This window comes from Malaya genurostris, chromosome 1, assembly GCF_030247185.1.
Source record: "Malaya genurostris strain Urasoe2022 chromosome 1, Malgen_1.1, whole genome shotgun sequence".
Taxonomy (NCBI): domain Eukaryota; kingdom Metazoa; phylum Arthropoda; class Insecta; order Diptera; family Culicidae; genus Malaya; species Malaya genurostris.
In genome coordinates this window covers 18,549,281-18,562,149 of record NC_080570.1, presented here as the reverse complement: position 1 = coordinate 18,562,149, position 12,869 = coordinate 18,549,281, and the positions used below count along the sequence as shown (strand labels likewise).

General features: G+C 42.7%; 1 protein-coding gene and 1 long non-coding RNA gene across 2 annotated transcripts; one reads left to right on the top strand and one right to left on the bottom strand.

Moving 5' to 3' along the window:
- On the bottom strand, nucleotides 1-2,596 carry LOC131434091 (uncharacterized). Its single transcript, XR_009230310.1, has 3 exons — nucleotides 2,384-2,596; nucleotides 602-2,278; nucleotides 1-535 (listed from the first exon to the last, which is right to left on the bottom strand). It is a non-coding gene; the product is annotated as an uncharacterized LOC131434091 (long non-coding RNA).
- Nucleotides 2,597-4,493: 1,897 nt separating this feature from the next.
- LOC131426556 (uncharacterized) lies at nucleotides 4,494-12,757 on the top strand. Its single transcript, XM_058589431.1, has 7 exons — nucleotides 4,494-4,598; nucleotides 4,679-4,958; nucleotides 5,019-5,611; nucleotides 5,782-5,832; nucleotides 11,497-11,700; nucleotides 11,781-12,302; nucleotides 12,376-12,757. Exons 1-7 carry the CDS (start codon nucleotides 4,505-4,507, stop codon nucleotides 12,708-12,710), a joined length of 2,079 nt encoding a protein of 692 aa, XP_058445414.1. The 5' UTR covers nucleotides 4,494-4,504; the 3' UTR covers nucleotides 12,711-12,757.
- The last annotated feature ends 112 nt before the right edge of the window (nucleotides 12,758-12,869 follow it).

The following is a 12,869-nucleotide window of genomic DNA, read 5'->3' as shown; positions in this document are numbered from 1 at the left end:
TAGTTTGTTTATGTTCATATTTATTGAAAGGAAAATTCTGATCAAAATCATACGGAATCATCTTCATTGGATCTAGATGCTGTAGTGTCAACTGCAGCAGCTCTATCCGAAGTTGTAGCTTTTTTGTTTTGCATAATGCAAATCCTTCTCACGCTGCGACTTTTTTTTCAGTAGCTTTTGAAACTCTATTTAGTAGTACCGATTTGTTATTCTTTTCGGAATTCTCTTTAACTTTCTTTAAAACGTGATGCAATAGCAACTGATTGTACACCGGATGTCTTTGCTAGCTCGAATGTTTCAACCAGACTAGGTGCCATTTCAAATGACCCTTCTTCGACGATTTTGACGGTATCAATCATGTCGTTGTCGTTGTATTGTACAAAAGGCTTCATATTCTTCAAAGATTTCTAATGCCTTTTGAAATAAAGCTAGCTCGAGTATATTACATCACCACCTGAAACCACGGGTCTTAATTTTAGTAGTTCTCGTAGCTCCCGACCAAAAGTATCGCGTAGATTTTTCTTAGCATTTTAATCTAAAAATGTATAAAACGTATGTATGACATTTTTCATCGACATAATTCGAAATATTCTATACTCACCAGTAATCTCTAATGTTATCGAAACCTCTTTCCAACACTTGTCCACAAGAACCCAGTTGAAAAACCAGCTCCGATGAGAGCTTCGATATCAATCAAATTATCTACTTCCGTCATGGCGAGAAATAATTTAGGAAACCTTTGTTCGCTCATCAGATGCATGAAAAGCTGAGATTACTTTTCACTACGCAACGCCTCGTGTTTACTCTGGACTACATGTTAATTTTTTGCTGGAAATAAATGAACGAAATACAGACAGATCGCGCCCACTCTGGCTTCACCCAAAGCTTGTTAAAATCGGTTGAGCCATATCTGAGAAAACTAGGCGGTCAAAATATCTTCGAAATGTGAACACTATGGATCTATGGATAGTCGGTTTTCCCAGCAATTAACCTTCCGAACTCGGGGCAATTGCACTAATACTAAAACCGATTCACTTTGCTTTATCTTCCCAAACAGAAGGCGACTCATGTCCGTTCCAAACGGGTCCGGGTGTATGCCTCGGCTACAGCAACTGCCGTCCGGTGCTGGAATCGCTGGCTGCCCGGATAACGGTGTGCACCTACAACGCCAAGGAAGCGGTCGTCTGTTGCCCTCATGACTATCAGATGCGCATGGAAAAGCTACAGACGCACCAGGCGGGACTGCGAATCAGCGCTAAAAGTAAGCCGAACAGTGTTTCCCCTGAGTTGGTTACTCCGCTAAAAGCTTTATGGTCTTTTTTATGTTTTTGATTCGGTTAGAATGCAAGGAATATGAGCGATTGGCCAGCCCCACTCAAATCCTGAGTTGGCTCAAACCGAACGCCGAGCTGATTCAGAAGCGAGGCAAAATGTGCAACGCAGACAACAAGCTGATTGTGGGTGGTGAAGCGGCCAAACTGGGTGAATTTCCGCACATGGCAGCCATCGGCTATCGGAAGCCGGACACCGGCACCATCGAGTACCGGTGCGGTGGATCGCTGATCAGTGAACGGTTCGTACTGACGGCAGCGCACTGTCGCAGCAAGGAAGCGGTGTTGGTTCGGTTGGGAGATTTGGATTTATCCAGCGATTCGGATGGGGCTAGACCCGAGGATTATGCAATTGAAACGTTCATCAAACATCCGGACTACACCATCCGCAAGAAGTACGATGATATTGCGTTGGTTAAGTTGGCAGAGGCAGTCCGCGTGAGCCATCGGATCCGGCCGGCTTGCCTGTACCAATCGGTGGAGGTCGAAGAGCACAAGCTGATCGCAACCGGGTATGGAGCCGAGGAGAGTTGTAAGTAGCGGGGCTACAATAGCAAAGCGATTAATAAATGTGAATTTTTTTCACTTACCTACCTTCCCCTCAGTTGGTTCCAGTGCCAATCAGCTGCTGAAGGTGGTCCTCGATCGGTTCAGTAGAGCGAGCTGCCAGCAACAGTATCGCGATATCGGTCAACTACTCTCGCAGGGCATTGCCGACAGTCAAATCTGTGCCGGTTATGTCGATGGTGGCCGGGACACCTGCCAGGGTGATTCCGGCGGGCCGCTGCAGGTACGGGACGCGGACAATGATTGCCTGTTTTACGTGGTCGCCGTCACCTCGTTCGGCAAATCCTGCGGTACGGCCATTCCGGGTATTTATACACTTGCTTCCTGGTACCTGGACTGGATCGAGTCCATCGTTTGGAGCCCGACGATGTAGAATGTAGCTGAAAAATAATAAAATGATTAAACCGTGTGACCGTTTCGGTTGTGGTATATCGTTTCGCATTGAAGTAATGATTCTGTGTTTTTTTTTCATGATGACGTCTTACCGTTGGGGTTTCGAGCGAAGATTGACGCATCGGGGAATGGAATTGTGTTCCACAACAGAAGAAGAATTCTCGTAGTAACGGAAAAACCCTTTTGCCTGGTGAAACCTGTTTCGATGACCGTAGCGTGGTGAGATTCCGGTTTGGTTTCAACAAACGAAACATTTGCGATTAGTGTTTGAAAAATAACACATCCACTCGTTGTCGTACGGTTGTCTATTTTTTGCGTTTGACTGTCAGCTTTCGTTTGTTCACTTGTTTGTGCGGTTGGAATTCTGCGTTTTCAAAATGTCGCGTATTGAAAAGGAAGTGAAAATTAAGGTTCTGGACACATGGCTAAATGAGAAGGGTATCCAGTTCTATAAAGAGTTGGATGCAATTCAATTCGCTAAAGACAATAATAATGTGCACTATGTGGCGCATGAAAATATCAAGTACAACATTCCAGTATATATGGAAGATAATGCTATAGGAGTGCGTGTGCATGATCTTTTCTCAAGCGTCATCGATCCTTTAATTCGCAAAACCATGTCCCAATACGGAGAGATTCTCTCTATCGAAAAAGAAAAGTAGAAGAATTTTTTCCCCGGTATTCTAAATGGCATACGTTTGTTACGCATGCGCTTGAGGAGGCCTATACCTTCTTATGTGACATTCGGTCAGGATACAAGAATACCGTGCAAATCACTTGTTACATATGACAATCAGATGGCCACATGTCAATATTGCCAAAAAGCTGTTCACTACGGTAAGCCATGTGATAAACTGGACAAGGAGACAACCACACCAAAGGACAACGGTGCTTCCTTCACACCAACCCTAAGCAACCCCAGTGCACCTATGAAAGTCACTAACAGCAGTGAAGCATCCTCTTCAACGAAACCATCCAACGTATCCCCTATAGAACAAAGTACACCAGCTGCAGTTAACAACTTACCATCCAACCAACCAGCAACTGCAAACAATGTACAACAAAGCGCATCTCCAGCAACTAGTAACGAAATCAACAACAATACCACGGCAATGGATGACGAGACGAACCACGAACAAACTGCCCCTCAATCCTCGCAGGAGGAAAATGGAAGCTCCTCTCCCCCTAGAAAAAGGGTGACAACGCGATCCAATACAAAAAAAAATATCTAAAAACTCAGCTAAATCGGCCACCGCCAAAATCGGCCAAAATTGAGTGACATACCACTCAATTTCATAAAAAGTTCACGTACTCTAAACTTGAGTTACCACCTATCTACTCATTGTTGAGTTAGGAGACGAAGCTTTCAAAATTTGAGTATTTTTTACTCAAAAATGGAAAAAAATTTTTTTTCTAAAATTTGAGTCAGTTTAACTCAAAACTTGAGTTCCTTGCACCCAAAATTAGGGCATTCTTATTCGTAAATGTTAATATACAAAGTCATTCTTCTTTCTTTTAAATTGAGAGCCCAGAAAAAGTGATTCAAAACCGTTTCCTTTTGACCGGTGCTTATGTTGTACTTTTCACTTAGCATAATTGAAACCACAAAATTTCTATTGAAAACATCTATGATTGACGATTTATACGCCCATATTCTGAATAACGTCGTATCGTTTTTTCCCTCGTATTTCATTTGTATTCCCGATAACGCTAGCAAAATCAAAGGTAGCTATGATTCGATCGAAAAATCAATTCGTCGTTATTCAGAATAAGGGCGATAGTTTCCAAAACCAGATCTAGAAACGGCAATGAAAAACGACGTATTCTTGCATCCTTAAATTCGATGAAAATATTCCGAGAATGAAAACGCACTGAGCTGCTAGAAGTATTTTTTTCACTCAAATGTTTGAAAACTCAACACTTACTCTATTGTATGAATGGCCTGAGCAAATTCGACTCAAATTTTGACATATTGTTCCAGTTCATGAATTTGAGTGATCGAAACTCAAACCATGAGTTATGTTCAAAGAGCGTTCAGGACATAACGAGCAGCACCTACCCTGACACAAAGGAAACTGTGCAGGTGCATCAAAAGGTCAAACACTAGCCACAGTAATTGGTTGCAACTATTTTGCATTTGAAAACACTATTCAAGAACTGAATTCTAAACAGAAAACTAAGCAACCAATCAATCGCCGACGAAGGTTATTACGATGATCGCTCGCAGCCTACTTGGACTTGCCCTGCTGGTGGTTTGCAATTCGGCAGTTGACGACCACGAGGTTGCCACTCGAATAGCCAGCGCTAGTGAGTATTCAGTTCAGAAAGTCCGGAAGTTTTTGTTTGATTTTGATATAGCTAACGAAGAAATGTTCGCTTTTCGGCAGAATGTCAGGAATACGTGGATATGGTTTCAACGCCACATGACGTCATGACACTGGCGCTGGATTCACCCGTTCGACACGTGTACAGCCTGGAGTGTCCACTGCAGAACCCTTACGTGCTCGGTGGCAAACGGGTTACCAAACATGAATTCCCCCACATGGTAGCGTTGTGTTACCGAAGGTTTCCGGGAAGCACCGATTCTTCCAATCGGTACGAGTTTCTTTGCGGTGGGACACTCATCAGCGAGCAGTTCGTTTTGACTGCCGCCCATTGCATTAACGAGTGAGTAGACACTGCTGATCGGGGTTTTACACTGTAACAAATTTGATCGTATTTTTGCAGCAAACTTGATGTTGTTCGAGTCGGAGTTGTGGATCTGAACGACCCAGACGCTGAGGATTATCGCATCGGCGAACAGTTCATTCATGAGGACTATTCACCGGTGACGAAATACGATGACATAACTCTGCTACGGTTGCATCGCAACGTGAGCATCACACTTCACATTCGACCGGCTTGTCTAGGAACGGACCGTACCGAACGAATACGACGTGCCACGGTTACCGGCTGGGGTAAAACAGATCTTGATTCGGGCCCTTCCAACGAACTGAACAAGGTTTCGCTAGACGTACCAACGGATCGTCGGAAATGCTCCAAAATGTACAACCGTCCCGGGTACAGCCGGCTGATGGATCGACAGATTTGTGCCGGATCGTTGGAGGGCAGTCAGGACGCTTGCCAGGGAGATTCCGGGGGTCCGTTGCAGGTGTTCGAGGAAGGCAAATGCCGCTACCACGTGATCGGAGTGGTCTCGTTCGGTAAAATCTGCGGTTCGGCCGAGTACGGAATCTACACCCGGGTTTCGCGTTACCTTGCCTGGATCGTCGCAAAAGTTTGGCCCGATCAGTGGCAGCACCGGGACGAATGGGAATACTAATCAACCGAAAAGTACCTGACCAAAAAATGACGAAAAAAAAAATCTCGATTAACAAAATGAATCTCACACATTAAAAAGTTTTATTCACCTAGGGCACTTACTGCCTGCGGTCGAGCAAAACAAGTAGAACATTTTTCTAAGTTCGGTAACAAAAAAAAAATTACCCAGCAAACGAGCCGACGACATTATTCATAACATCTCCCAGGGAAGCAGCAACAGGTACTAATGAATCATGCAAATCAACCCCATAAAACAGCAAAGATCATGCCTCGTTCCACTCAGTCGACCGGGCGGTGCTTTTGGATTAGAACGAGCGAAATATTAAGCGTTTCGGGTTGGCTGTTTATTGCAAACGGGCGCCAGTTTTCGGCGAATTGTGAAGCGATTCAACACACGGTTTCGCTTACGTCCGGACTGTTTCGCGACTAGTGATAACAAAGCCGTATGGAAAAATTGTGGAATTAGTGATACGAGATGAAGATTCTGTTGTTGTTGTCCGGATTGTCGATCGTTCTCCTCTGGGACCACCAAATGACGGGAACACATGCTCTGGAAGGTGAGGAATCTTGGAAGTTTGCTGTTGGATTGGGATAAAAGCGGTGTTTTCTGTTGTTGTTTTCCTTTCCTTTTGTTATCGATAGCCCGAAACCAGCTCCGTTAGTATTGATATTTTTTGACATAACAAATTGAAAACAAATAAATCACACACGTTATTATTTTTTTCTTTGGTGAATAAACGATTATTTTGTGTACTGAAAGAGAAGGTAAGACGAACTACGAAAAAGTGTGTATGTCAAACGTCATGAATGTATAGCTTACTTTGATCGATTTATCAACTTGGTATCGCATTTTGAGGAAAACGTTACACGATAAACTGAATGTACCGAGAAATGAAAACTTTTTTTGTAGAACTCATCAAGTAAGTTTGAAAATAGTGCAGAAGTTAATAGAATTTACTGTTCAACAAGAGCAAATTAGCGCCCATAACTGGTTAAAAACTGAACCAATAATATACCTAGATTCTGGTAGTTTATGGTAGAAACTTAAACTACTCAAACAAACTCAGAATGTAGGTAAACTTTTGAGACAGTTTCCTATAATTTACGGGTAGACGAAGCAAACTGGTGATTTGTTTGTAATAATATATATCCTAATCAGCAGGTTATGATCAATTCAACCAACTAATTATTGATGCAAATTGACGTTATATATCGAAGCTTATGAGTTCCAGACTTCTTTTTTTATGCATCTCGTTCTTGCTAAACACAATTCAGAACTAGGAAGCTAATGCCAAAAAATCCCCTCATGCTAAAGATGACTGTTTTGTTGGCGGCGGTAAAACTGTGTTGATGTGAAACCGTTGTTGAGTCGTCACTATGAATGTGATAGTGGTAAATAATTACAATAACGAGAAGTGATTTGAATGATCCTAAATTTATTCTACTAGCAACCTTGAAATGGACCCGTTAGACCAATTCTATTTGAATTCCGGTTTCGGATAAAACTCGGTAACCGTACGACTGGAACACAAAGTTTCTCCGGTTGAGTTCGATAGGATTAACGTATTTGGCTGATGAGGCAATCGAAACCAATCTCGCTTGGAATGAGTTTCGATAGCCCGTGGACTTCTTGTTAGATTCCGGAGATTTGAAACTAATATTTGTCGTTAATCGTTAACTTACTTTAATGTGGGACGCCTTTTCAAAATTTACCATCTGAGGCTGTGAACACTCGAGCGGTTAATTTGATGTCAAAAATAAGCCTGCTCGAGAGCAGAGATGCCAGGTAAAAATTTCAAATATCTTCAGACAGGGTTGCAAAAGTCTGTGTTTCCAAAAAAAATATCTGTAGTTGGCAAGTATGGCTTGCTGGCAGCAATTTCTCTTTAAAATATGATACGCTAAACTGACGTGACAAGCAAAAAAAAAGGTCACAAAGGTCGCGACAATTTCAAAAGTCTGTAAATTTTGACTAAGATCTGCGAAAAGCTCGATTTTCAAAAGTTTGCACAACCAAAAATGTCTGCAGCACTATGTCCGAAATCTGCAGATTTACAGACAAATCTTCAGATCTGGCATCTCTGCTCGAGAGCATGGTTATTTTTGACAGATCGGTGGTTATTTTCCGACACTGAAAAAAAAATCTTGCTACGAAAATTCTGATATTAAATCTTTAGTTGAAATTATTTCCTGTGGTATATGAACCCAAATAACTTTCCGTTCGTCAAATTTTGAAATGTGCCGCAGTTTTAGTTAAATTTAACTACTCGACAAAAAATAACCACTCAAGTGTCAGATTTCAACCAAAAGTTAAAATTAACCGCGAAATGGTTCACAGCCTGAGAGGGTGATGACTTTTTGATCGTTTTATCTAACTAATCAACATAATTTTCGCTACATGCCAGAGCTCAGTTCCAGTTCCAGTATCGAGAATTCAGTTCAGTATTGAATCAATTGCGGGACGTTCGCAGAGCCAGTTTCTGTTCAAAGAACAACGAAAAAAAGGACAACTATGGGAAGCTTTTTGCAGAATAAGCCCTTCTTAAGACCTTAAAATGTTATCTAAAGAACAATAAAGATTGCTTCTTTGAAAATCGGAGATGAAAATCATCAATTTAGTGCAAATCTAAAATAATTTGATTAGTTTTGTGCACTTTTCAAAATTCGCACCAAACGAGTGCGAATAAGATCAGCATTTGACTGATTTGCGTTCGAGAAGTATTTACTATCGTAGAGAATTCCACAATTTAGCCCTTCTGAATGCCGGAAATTAATTCCGTACACAATTTGGACAGTTTCTTTCACTGAAATTTGCAAATCAGAAATGAAATAATTGATATCTAAATTCCGTGTGTTGCTATTTTTGTCTTCCCTCCCATAGAAAGGTTATGCAATCACTGTGAAAAGGGAGGGAGGGCTAAGTGTCATATACCATTCGACTCAGTTCGTCGAGTACGCAAAATGTCTGTATGTAATAGTAGTAATAATAGTAATCGGAAGGAGCAATGTCTGGGCTATACGGTGTGCGGGGTAGGGCTTCTTCTTTTGAGTGTTTCAACGCATGTTTCTACCGGCTGTGGACGAGCATTGTTATGCTGCAGAATTACTTTGTCGTGTCTATCGGTGTATTTCTTGCAATTCTCGACTCAAATGCATCAATTCTTATCGGCTGACCTCATCTGTGATCCTCACCCAGCTGTTTCCACTATAACACATGGATCACTAAGTCCCGAGACTAACAATGGAAACAACATTTGTTTTGCAAAATTTTTTTTTAATTCATCAACATAATCACCTTTTAGGGTGATACAATGGTTCCAACGTTTTTCCAATTTTTCAATACCATGTTTATAAAAAAAATTATCTTTCGCTTCAAAATAAGCTTCAGTTTCAGCGATGACCTCATCATTTGAGCCAACTCTTTTTCCCTGGAGCACTTTTTTAAGATCAGAAAAGAGCCAGTAGTCACTGGGTGCTAAATTTGGCGAGTATGGGGGGGGGGGGGGGGGGGGAAGCAGATCAAAGCCCAATTCGTTTAATTTAAACTGCTTTCTGAATCATCGACTCGTTGCTGTTTTGTTCCATCGAAAGCAATCGCGGCACCCACTTGTAAAAAACCTTTTTCATGCTCAATTTTTCATTAAGGATAGTAAATAAACTTCCATATGGTATCTGTGTCATCTCAGCAATCTCACTTTACGATCTTTTATTATAATTTTTGTCACTTCACTCACATTTTACGGTGTAACGGCTTCCACAGGTCTACCCGAGCGTTCCGCGTCGTTTGTGTCGGTACGACCACGTTTAAACTCGGCGAACCACCGACAAATCGTTGCTTTTGATGGACAAGAGTCCGGATAACATTTTTCAATCCATTGTTTCGCTTGCACGGTGTTTTTACCCATTAAAAAACAATGTTTTATCAAAACACGAAACTCGGTTTTTTCCATTTTTTAAACAAACTACAAAACGACTTTGCTCCAACCTCGATAACTCAGCTGTTTCTGGTCGGATCGACTTAAAATTTTGACCCGTTTCAAGCAAAGGTTAGTACTCTGGAAAGACGTGGTTACTGGTTTACTACGAGCGCCATCTCTGCTCTAGCCTCGGGACTTATTGATCCATGTGTTATATAGAGCCCCCTTCAAACCATAAATATTCCGTCGATGATGATGCATGGCCGAGTACACTGCCCGAAGTTTTGGATTATCGTGATGGACCCACATTTCATCACCAGTTACAATTCGAAGGAAAAAAAACCTTTTCTTTTGTGACCGTTGAAGTATTTGTACCCACGTGAACAAACAGAGTTCGACTTCCTTTGGTTTCGAATAATACGGCACCCAATTTCCTATCGTTCGGATCATTCCTATTACTTCCTAAACGTTGGTATCTTTCTAGCTAAGTGCATGGATGGAGATAGCAATTCGACCAACTGATTTTGAAAACAGGGGGATTTATTGCACACGGGAAGACCAAAATCTGTATTTTGGCGAAAAAATTATTTGATTTTTTGCCTTTCTCATATAGAAAGGTTATGCAATCACTGAAAAACTGACTTTTGAACCGAGGCTCGGTGGGCCGAGTGTCATATACCATTCGACTCACCTCGACGAGCTGAGCAAATGTCTGTGTATGTGTGTGTGGAGCTCTTCCGCGCGATCTGTCAAGTTTCGCTTCGCGTCGCGTGTCGCTATCTCTCTGGCTTCACCCTCAGAGTGAAGCCAGAATGAACGCGACACGCGACGCGATGCATAACGCAAAAGGTTTTCAATGCGAGCTAGTAGCCAGAGTCAAAGTGATTTGTACAGTAGTCACAAAACAATGTAGTTTGTTTATGTTCATATTTATTGAAAGGAAAATTCTGATCAAAATCATACGGAATCATCTTCATTGGATCTAGATGCTGTAGTGTCAACTGCAGCAGCTCTATCCGAAGTTGTAGCTTTTTTGTTTTGCATAATGCAAATCCTTCTCACGCTGCGACTTTTTTTTCAGTAGCTTTTGAAACTCTATTTAGTAGTACCGATTTGTTATTCTTTTCGGAATTCTCTTTAACTTTCTTTAAAACGTGATGCAATAGCAACTGATTGTACACCGGATGTCTTTGCTAGCTCGAATGTTTCAACCAGACTAGGTGCCATTTCAAATGACCCTTCTTCGACGATTTTGACGGTATCAATCATGTCGTTGTCGTTGTATTGTACAAAAGGCTTCATATTCTTCAAAGATTTCTAATGCCTTTTGAAATAAAGCTAGCTCGAGTATATTACATCACCACCTGAAACCACGGGTCTTAATTTTAGTAGTTCTCGTAGCTCCCGACCAAAAGTATCGCGTAGATTTTTCTTAGCATTTTAATCTAAAAATGTATAAAACGTATGTATGACATTTTTCATCGACATAATTCGAAATATTCTATACTCACCAGTAATCTCTAATGTTATCGAAACCTCTTTCCAACACTTGTCCACAAGAACCCAGTTGAAAAACCAGCTCCGATGAGAGCTTCGATATCAATCAAATTATCTACTTCCGTCATGGCGAGAAATAATTTAGGAAACCTTTGTTCGCTCATCAGATGCATGAAAAGCTGAGATTACTTTTCACTACGCAACGCCTCGTGTTTACTCTGGACTACATGTTAATTTTTTGCTGGAAATAAATGAACGAAATACAGACAGATCGCGCCCACTCTGGCTTCACCCAAAGCTTGTTAAAATCGGTTGAGCCATATCTGAGAAAATTAGGCGGTCAAAATATCTTCGAAATGTGAACACTATGGATCTATGGATAGTCGGTTTTCCCAGCAATTAACCTTCCGAACTCGGGGCAATTGCACTAATACTAAAACCGATTCACTTTGCTTTATCTTCCCAAACAGAAGGCGACTCATGTCCGTTCCAAACGGGTCCGGGTGTATGCCTCGGCTACAGCAACTGCCGTCCGGTGCTGGAATCGCTGGCTGCCCGGATAACGGTGTGCACCTACAACGCCAAGGAAGCGGTCGTCTGTTGCCCTCATGACTATCAGATGCGCATGGAAAAGCTACAGACGCACCAGGCGGGACTGCGAATCAGCGCTAAAAGTAAGCCGAACAGTGTTTCCCCTGAGTTGGTTACTCCGCTAAAAGCTTTATGGTCTTTTTTATGTTTTTGATTCGGTTAGAATGCAAGGAATATGAGCGATTGGCCAGCCCCACTCAAATCCTGAGTTGGCTCAAACCGAACGCCGAGCTGATTCAGAAGCGAGGCAAAATGTGCAACGCAGACAACAAGCTGATTGTGGGTGGTGAAGCGGCCAAACTGGGTGAATTTCCGCACATGGCAGCCATCGGCTATCGGAAGCCGGACACCGGCACCATCGAGTACCGGTGCGGTGGATCGCTGATCAGTGAACGGTTCGTACTGACGGCAGCGCACTGTCGCAGCAAGGAAGCGGTGTTGGTTCGGTTGGGAGATTTGGATTTATCCAGCGATTCGGATGGGGCTAGACCCGAGGATTATGCAATTGAAACGTTCATCAAACATCCGGACTACACCATCCGCAAGAAGTACGATGATATTGCGTTGGTTAAGTTGGCAGAGGCAGTCCGCGTGAGCCATCGGATCCGGCCGGCTTGCCTGTACCAATCGGTGGAGGTCGAAGAGCACAAGCTGATCGCAACCGGGTATGGAGCCGAGGAGAGTTGTAAGTAGCGGGGCTACAATAGCAAAGCGATTAATAAATGTGAATTTTTTTCACTTACCTACCTTCCCCTCAGTTGGTTCCAGTGCCAATCAGCTGCTGAAGGTGGTCCTCGATCGGTTCAGTAGAGCGAGCTGCCAGCAACAGTATCGCGATATCGGTCAACTACTCTCGCAGGGCATTGCCGACAGTCAAATCTGTGCCGGTTATGTCGATGGTGGCCGGGACACCTGCCAGGGTGATTCCGGCGGGCCGCTGCAGGTACGGGACGCGGACAATGATTGCCTGTTTTACGTGGTCGCCGTCACCTCGTTCGGCAAATCCTGCGGTACGGCCATTCCGGGTATTTATACACTTGCTTCCTGGTACCTGGACTGGATCGAGTCCATCGTTTGGAGCCCGACGATGTAGAATGTAGCTGAAAAATAATAAAATGATTAAACCGTGTGACCGTTTCGGTTGTGGTATATCGTTTCGCATTGAAGTAATGATTCTGTGTTTTTTTTTCATGATGACGTCTTACCGTTGGGGTTTCGAGCGAAGATTGACGCATCGGGGAATGGAATTGTG

Bases quoted from the DNA above. Each gene is read 5' to 3' on its own strand.
- LOC131426556 (XM_058589431.1), top strand. From the start codon at position 4,505: ATGATCGCTCGCAGCCTACTTGGACTTGCCCTGCTGGTGGTTTGCAAT. The intron at 5,612-5,781 runs AATCAACCGAAA...AAAATTACCCAG, and splicing joins CCGGGACGAATGGGAATACT to CAAACGAGCCGACGACATTA. The intron at 12,303-12,375 runs GTAAGTAGCGGG...CCTTCCCCTCAG, and splicing joins GTATGGAGCCGAGGAGAGTT to TTGGTTCCAGTGCCAATCAG.